The sequence below is a fragment of the Amphiprion ocellaris genome, chromosome 7 (assembly GCF_022539595.1).
Source record: "Amphiprion ocellaris isolate individual 3 ecotype Okinawa chromosome 7, ASM2253959v1, whole genome shotgun sequence".
NCBI classification, from domain to species: domain Eukaryota; kingdom Metazoa; phylum Chordata; class Actinopteri; family Pomacentridae; genus Amphiprion; species Amphiprion ocellaris.
The window spans coordinates 37,893,169-37,901,367 of NC_072772.1; the positions used below are offsets into that span (position 1 = coordinate 37,893,169).

The 8,199-nt window shown below is 40.2% G+C and overlaps 1 protein-coding gene across 4 annotated transcripts; it reads left to right on the forward strand.

Moving 5' to 3' along the window:
• The first annotated feature begins 3,835 nt into the window (after positions 1 to 3,835).
• LOC129349264 (complement C3 alpha chain-like) lies at positions 3,836 to 8,190 on the forward strand. 4 transcript variants are annotated; one of them, XM_055011939.1, is made up of 6 exons: positions 3,836 to 3,933; positions 4,696 to 4,830; positions 5,464 to 5,523; positions 6,118 to 6,177; positions 7,459 to 7,549; positions 7,771 to 8,190. In XM_055011939.1, exons 1-5 carry the CDS (start codon positions 3,925 to 3,927, stop codon positions 7,498 to 7,500), a joined length of 306 nt encoding a protein of 101 aa, XP_054867914.1. In that variant the 5' UTR covers positions 3,836 to 3,924; the 3' UTR covers positions 7,501 to 7,549; positions 7,771 to 8,190. The 4 variants fall into 4 exon arrangements, 3 of the variants coding, with proteins under 3 accessions (XP_054867914.1, XP_054867915.1, XP_054867916.1); XM_055011940.1 differs by having other exon boundaries at positions 7,459 to 8,190; XM_055011941.1 differs by lacking the exons at positions 3,836 to 3,933; positions 4,696 to 4,830; positions 5,464 to 5,523; positions 6,118 to 6,177 and adding an exon at positions 6,562 to 7,075.
• The last annotated feature ends 9 nt before the right edge of the window (positions 8,191 to 8,199 follow it).

Below are 8,199 nucleotides of genomic sequence, written 5' to 3' on the forward strand. Positions count from 1 at the left end.
GGTTTTATCTTCATCACACAACTGTCTCCAAGTTTTGTCCTCAAGCAAACATGAAAACTGCCCTGAACAACAACAAACAACAAACAACAACCACACAACCATTTATTTCCTGTTTAGTGCTCGACTTTTAATTTCCCAAGATTCTTTGCATCCGCGGCTCTTCTTCTTTCATTGTTTTATCGGTTGGTAAACAGTGAAGTGTGCCTCCTTAGCGCCGCCAGCTGGTTGGAGTTTGGATCACAACGTCTCTATATACTGTACTCCAGATAAATACTGCAGTAAATGATGGACACTATAGGTTAAATACTGCAATAAATACTGAATACTACATTTAAAATACTGCAGTAAATGATGGATACTACAACTGAAATACTGCAGAATATTACATAGAATATTACAGCTGGACATTAATGACTTTAGTGCTCATTTTTCATCTTTATATGGATATTTTGGTGTCATTTTGGTCATTTATTTGTCTCATGTTGTTAATTTAGTGACTTTAGTGGTCATTTCTTATCTCTTTATGAATATTTTTGCTTCAGTTTGGTCATTTTGTGCCTCATATCGTTACTTTAGTGACTTTAGTGGTCATTTTGCACGTTTTTATGGCTATTTTGGTTCAGTTTGTTCATTTTTTGTCTCATATTGTTACTTTAGTGACTTTAGGGGTCATTTTGCATGTTTTCATGGCTATTTTATTATTCAGTTTGTTCATTTTTTGTCTCATATTATTATCATAGTAGAGGCTCATGGGTAATGTGGTTCTGAGGCAGCCAGGAGCAGAGGCTCATGGGTAACGTGGTTCTGAAGCAGCCAGGAGCAGAGGCTCATGGGTAACGTGGTTCTCAGGCAGCCAGGAGCAGAGGCTCATGGGTAACGTGGTTCTGAGGCAGCCAGGAGCAGAGGCTCATGGGTAACGTGTCTCTGAGCCAGCCAGGAGCAGAGGCTCATGGGTAACATGGTTCTGAGGCAGCCAGGAGCAGAGGCTCATGGGTAACGTTGTTCTTAGACAGCCAGGAGCAGAGGATCATGGGTAACATGGTTCTGAATCAGCCATGAGCAGAGGGTCATGTTTAATGTGGGTCTGAGGCAGCCAGGAGAAGAGGCTCATGGGTAACATGGTCCTCTGTTTGCAGTCTTTATGCTAAGCTAGGCTAACAGTTCTAACCTCTTTCCAGTCTTTATGCTGAGTTAGGGTAGCTATTTTCATGTTTCGAGTCTTTCTGCGAAGCTAGGCTAACAGTTCTAACCTGTTTCCAGTCTTTCTGCTAACCTAGGCTAACAGTTCTAACCTTTTTCCAGTCTTTGTGCTAAGCTAAGCTAACCGTTCCCACCTGTTTCCAGTCTTTGTGCTAAGCTAGGCTAACAGTTCCACCTGTTTCCAGTCTTTGCTAAACTAGGCTAACAGTTCTAACCTGTTTCCAGCCTTTGTGCAAAGCTAAGCTAACAGTTCCCACCTGTTTCCAGTCTTTGCTAAACTAGGCTAACAGTTCTAACCTGTTTTGTCTTTCTGCTAACCTAGGCTAACAGTTCTAACCTGTTTCCAGTCTTTATGCTAAGCTAGGGTAGCTGTTTTCCTCTGTTTCCAGTCTTTCTGCTAAGCTAGGCTAACAGTTCCCACCTATTTCCAGTCTTTATGCTAAGCTAGGAGAGCTGTTTTCCTCTGTTTCCAGTCTTTCTGCTAACCTAGGCTAACAGTTCTAACCTGTTTGTATTTCTGAAAACCTAGGCTAACCGTTCTAACCTGTTTTGTCTTTCTGCTACCCTAGGCTAACAGTTCTAACCTGTTTTGTTTTTCTGATAACCTAGGCTAACAGTTCTTACCTGTTTTGTCTTTCTGCTACCCTAGGCTAACAGTTCTAACCTGTTTCCAGTCTTTGTGCTAAGCTAAGCTAACCATTTCCACCTGTTTCCAGTCTTTGTGCTAAGCTAGGCTAACAGTTCCACCTGTTTCCAGTCTTTGCTGAACTAGGCTAACAGTTCTAACCTGTTTCCAGTCTTTGTGCTAAGCTAGGCTAACAGTTCCACCTGTTTCCAGTCTTTCTTAAACTAGGCTAACAGTTCTAACCTGTTTCCAGTCTTTGTGCTAAGCTAGGCTAACACTTCCACCTGTTTCCAGTCTTTGCGAAACTAGGCTAACAATTCTAACCTGTTTCCAGTCTTTGTGCTAAGCTAGGCTAACAGTTCCACCTGTTTCCAGTCTGTGTGGTAAGCTAGGCTAACAGTTCAACCTGTTTCCAGTCTTTGCTAAACTAGGCTAACAGTTCTAACCTATTTCCAGTCTTTGTGCTAAGCTAGGCTAACAGTTCCACCTGTTTCCATTCTGTGTGGTAAGCTAGGCTAACAGTTCTAACCTGCTATCAGTCTTTCTGCTAAGCTAGGCTAACAGTTCCCACCCGATTCCCGTCTTTGTGCTAAGCTAGGCTAATAGTTCTAACCTCTTTTGTCTTTCTGCTAACCTAGGCTAACAGTTCTAACCTTTTTCCAGTCTTTGTGCTAAGCTAAGCTAACGTTCCCACCTGTTTCCAGTCTTTGTACTAAGCTAGGCTAACAGTTCCACCTGTTTCCAGTCTGTGTGGTAAGCTAGGCTAACAGTTCCCACCTATTTCCAGTCTTTATGCTAAGCTAGGAGAGCTGTTTTCCTCTGTTTCCAGTCTTTCTGCTAACCTAGGCTAACAGTTCTAACCTGTTTGTATTTCTGAAAACCTAGGCTAACCGTTCTAACCTGTTTTGTCTTTCTGCTACCCTAGGCTAACAGTTCTAACCTGTTTTGTTTTTCTGATAACCTAGGCTAACAGTTCTTACCTGTTTTGTCTTTCTGCTACCCTAGGCTAACAGTTCTAACCTGTTTCCAGTCTTTGTGCTAAGCTAAGCTAACCATTCCCACCTGTTTCCAGTCTTTGTGCTAAGCTAGGCTAACAGTTCTAACCTGTTTCCAGTCTTTGTGCTAAGCTAGGCTAACAGTTCCACCTGTTTCCAGTCTTTCTTAAACTAGGCTAACAGTTCTAACCTGTTTCCAGTCTTTGTGCTAAGCTAGGCTAACAGTTCCACCTGTTTCCAGTCTTTGCGAAACTAGGCTAACAATTCTAACCTGTTTCCAGTCTTTGTGCTAAGCTTGGCTAACAGTTCCACCTGTTTCCAGTCTGTGTGGTAAGCTAGGCTAACAGTTCCACCTGTTTCCAGTCTTTGCTAAACTAGGCTAACAGTTCTAACCTATTTCCAGTCTTTGTGCTAAGCTAGGCTAACAGTTCCACCTGTTTCCAGTCTGTGTGGTAAGCTAGGCTAACAGTTCTAACCTGCTATCAGTCTTTCTGCTAAGCTAGGCTAACAGTTCCCACCCGATTCCCGTCTTTGTGCTAAGCTAGGCTAATAGTTCTAACCTGTTTTGTCTTTCTGCTAACCTAGGCTAACAGTTCTAACCTTTTTCCAGTCTTTGTGCTAAGCTAAGCTAACCGTTCCCACCTGTTTCCAGTCTTTGTGCTAAGCTAGGCTAACAGTTCCACCTGTTTCCAGTCTTTGCTAAACTAGGCTAACAGTTCTAACCTGTTTCCAGTCTTTGTGCTAAGCTAAGCTACCTTGGAGACTATTTGTCTGTGAGTAAAACATGTACATAAGCACAAATAGAAATGTCATGTTAGAAGTTTCTGTTATAATTTGTCAAGTAGTTGAAATATGTCATACAGTGTTGTTAGAAAGCCCTCATATTTTGATCATGATGTTGTATGGGTTGCGTTATAGTTGTATTTCCTCCCTTGTTGAGCTAATCGGACGTTTGTGTTTTTTAACGTAATGTCCTTGAACGCACCTCGTATGTGACGTAGCTTTTCTCCATGTTGCAGCACAGTTGTGAGCTAGTTCACTCCTGTGCACATGTCTGAACTGGATGCATGTTGCATTTTTTCTTCCTTAACCTGCTGTGTGTAAATGATGAAGGTGAGTGGTCATGTGTTCCACCAGTAGAGCATGATTATGCACTGTTTAGTGTTACTTGTTGATCGTTTAGCGACACTTTACAGGACGGACGTTAGCTTAGCAATTAGCCCACCATGTTGTCTGTCCGAGCGGGTTTGGCTACATTGCTACCGTCATGTGATTGAAATGCTGAGCCATGCATAATATTTTGCCCTTCGTTATTGTGTTTATGTGCATTTGTGTTACTGTTTCATAGTATAATTATTATTGTGGTTACATTTATGCTGAATGTCTGACTGATTCAGTATTCCTGTTTGTGATGTTTCAGAACCACAGCTAGCCACAGTTATCCACAAGTAGCCACAGTTGTCTACAGTGCAGCACAGAGTTATCTGCAACAACAATAAACATCATTAACCTGGAAAGTCTGGCTGCCATGTTCTTTAACGGGGACACCTTCATACCTCGTGCCACTCTGAAAATACCTACCTGGAGAACCCTCACTCGCGGTTAGAGGGTTAGAGTTGGAGTTATATGTCGGTGAACGGTTTCTGTTGGGTTCGGTACATGTCTAATACGTGCTGTGTTCATGAATGTATCAGTGCTTGTATAGTGATTTATTTTCTTTTCTCTGTTGTTGTTGTTGTCTTTTGTCTATTTCAGTTTTACAATATTGACCTGAGTCAAGCTCAAGTAAACCACGCAAACCAAGCAAGAAAAGTTGTACAAACCGACAGGATAATTAAAAGTTTGGTTTATTGCTGTGTTCATTTTCTCTTACAGCTCAAAGTCGGGCCAGTGGACGGCATTTGCAGAGACTATGCGCCTGGGAAGAGCTTCAGCTTTCAGATCAGAGGTGACCCGGGTGCAAAAGTCAGCCTGGTGGCTGTGGACAACACTGTGTATCTTCTCAACTGGGTGAGTGTCCCCTCATCATGATTTGTTTAGCCAAGAACAAGCGGGATGAGCACTTCTCCCACCTGACGGGTGATTTGCACTAACTGAGATTAGTCGGTATATAATTTCTGCACATCTTTCAGTGCTTTCTACCTTTAGGCTGACTTGTTGTGTATAGTGATCTCATAATAATAATAATAATAATAATTCATTGGATTAATTGACAAGCTTCAGGGGAGAAGAACCCACAGCAAGCTGACATGGAAATGTTATGAGACCGTTGTGTTAGAAAGCAGTTGCTGTTTTACACACTAGTGCTTAATATTTATTTGCATTTGGTCTGGAAGAGTCTTTTCCATGTCTAGAAACAAACGTTTGTCTTTTTTTCTGCTAAATTTGTAATTTTCTTCACCCACTCTTCACCAACTTTGTCTGGCATTTCAGTCCTTTATTAAATGTGCTCTTAAATACAAAAGAAGCTAAACAGCTGAACGAAACTGGCAGATTTGATAATGATTCTATTGAGGTTCTGCACTAGCAGTTACAAGTGCAATGTATAATGACATTGGACTTTTATCAACTGTTGATTTAGAAAAAGAAAAAAAAGAGTTTTTCCACATGCATTTCACAAACAATCTTCTTCTCTGTTCGCAGTTGCCTGCTAATCTTGATTTGGAAGTAGAGGCTCAAGGAAATGGACAAGGAATACTAGAGGTATTATCACGATACATAAGAATGGACTTGTAGAATGTTGTAGAATGACATGAATGAAACAACACCACTGCAACACAGACTTCATACCACACAACAAACTCAAAAAGATTTTCCTATACTTTTATGTCATTACCACTAAAACTGTCTTTCATATTAAAACTTTCCACAATCTAACCATTTAAAATCATTACCTAATTTCAAACACTAAACTGATTTTGTTCTTTTCTACAAACAACTAATCTGCACTACAATTAATACCACTATTTAATTGACAAACAAGGCCTCTTCCCATCACACTCAAAAGTGTTCCTACAAGAATCACATACAATGTTGCACATCTAATCCTGCTTTTGAAACATAAACTTGATCAAAAATTAATTTACTTATGGGGTGCCTGAAACTCCTACAACAAACACAAACAAACCAAAAAAAAAAAAAAAGAAACTCCTACAACAACCATTTGAGAACTAGCAATGCAAACATTATCAGTGAAACATAGAGCAGAAAATATACCTCCTTTATCAATTAATATCTCCAATTTAATTACATAATAATGCACAGCATTTCACAGACAATCTTCTTCTCTGTTCGCAGTTGCCTGCTAATCTTGATTTGGAAGTAGAGGCTCGAGGAAATGGACAAGGAATACTAGAGGTATTATCACGATACATAAGAATGGACTTGTAGAATGTTGTAGAATGACATGAATGGAGTATGGGGTTACTAACCAAGACTGACCTCATTCGAGTCTCACTTTCATGGCGTGCTGAAACCGCAACAATCCATTCTAAATGTATTTCAGAAATATCACAAAGACCTTGCCGCTAAGGGCTTTGTTTATGAGTACAATACTTATACGCTACTGTCTGCTTTTCCTCTTATGTTTGTTTGTTGTTTTCTCCTCTGTGCCTCTTACACGTGGTTTTCTTTCCAGTACAGGGAAAGACGACCACGGGTTGTGACCTATTACAATCAGCTGTTACAATTAGCATACGTTTTGCATACATCACAATGCAAGGACTGTGTGTGCTCATCTTCAGGGACTTTTTGTTCGTATTATTTTTGTTAAGATCAAATGAATACATTATTGTTAAGATCAAAATAACACGTTGGAGCATAATTACATCAAATACACTATTACATACGCTCTAGCCCACCATATAATATATACAGCTGTACATTAATTAATGCTTTGCTGCTGTCCCGGACCAGAAAAGCCTCCAGCAGATGTAGAAAAGTCAGACAAGATCAAGTAGTTGTTGTTGTTATACGTGTACACGACTGTGCAAAATGTTAGATCGGCAGCAATATCGACTACCTTATTACAAATTGCAGGGCACAGTTTCACAGCTTTGGGTAGTTCAAAATATCTTGTGCCAGTTCCTCTGTGGACTGACACTCTGTACATTATCTGATAGGTACTTTATTCATTCCCTTAGGGAGATTCAAGGTATGCATGAGCTCACGTGTTACATAGAAGATAGAGGGCCACTGTGCGAATGAGCATGCAACAGACATCCCAAATCTGCCTAAAATGCTGGTATTTACAGAGGTGAGCTTAAAAAACTGTTAATATTTACAATAAAGTGCAAATCGGTGTTATTTGCAATAAAAATAGAGCATGATAAGAGTTCATAATACAATAAATATAGTATTTGAAGTACAAACGATGTCAGAGCTCTGTGGAAGAACATCTGTTGGTCTGCTGCTGCAGGTAGTTCTTCATGGATTCTTGGTGTGCCTCAGTAAAGACTGATTCCTCTGGTTTTTCTTTCAGACTCATTTTAAAATGCTGCTGCTCACATGCTCAAAGACTTTAATCTGATCAGTGACTGATTGTACGTTATGCCTTTACATGAACAATGTGACAGCAGCTGATTATAGTCGTATAGTCATCGTGCCCTTTGTCAGTGCTGTTCTTTTTCTCATTCACAGCAGGGCTCTAGGACCCAGAGACGTCAGGATGGTGGTTCTTGATATCAGTCTACCAACTGGATTCACCCCAGAAAACTCTGACCTGGAGATGGTAATCACCTTCTAGTGCTAGTGCAGAAAAATCTGAAAGCTTGTGTCAATGGTGTATTTAAGTGTCTTTAAAATGAATGTAGTATTTTAAATAAAAGTTTGTAGAAAGTTTACTACATCATGATAATGACCTTCTAGTGGATGAGACATGAATGATCGCATGTTTAGGACGGCGGCGTTGCTAACTAGCTAACAGCTGACTCTGTTTATGTGTGTGTCCAGCTGTCCAATTCAGTGCATCGTTACATCAGTAACTTCCAGATTGTAGACAACCTGAGTGACAGAGGCTCCCTGATCATTCACCTGTTCAAAGTAACATCACTGTATTTATAATTATTATTCTATATCATATCATTTTATGTTATTCATATGCTTTTCTTTTTTTCCAAGAAGTAGGTTTCTCAATGCTCAGTAAATAAGTCTTTATGACCACAGTCAACAATCTGAGGCAGTTTTAGGCTATTACACAAAACCAGCTTATTGGTACCAAAGCCACGGTTCAGAACTCAGACTTGCTAAATCAGTGTTAGTGTAGTGCAGTGTAGGGCTGCAGCCAGAGTACTGACGATAGTTAGCAAGAGAGATCATATTCCTCCTATGCTGGTTTCTCTTCATTGGCTTCCTGTGAAATGTAGAATAGAATTCAAAATC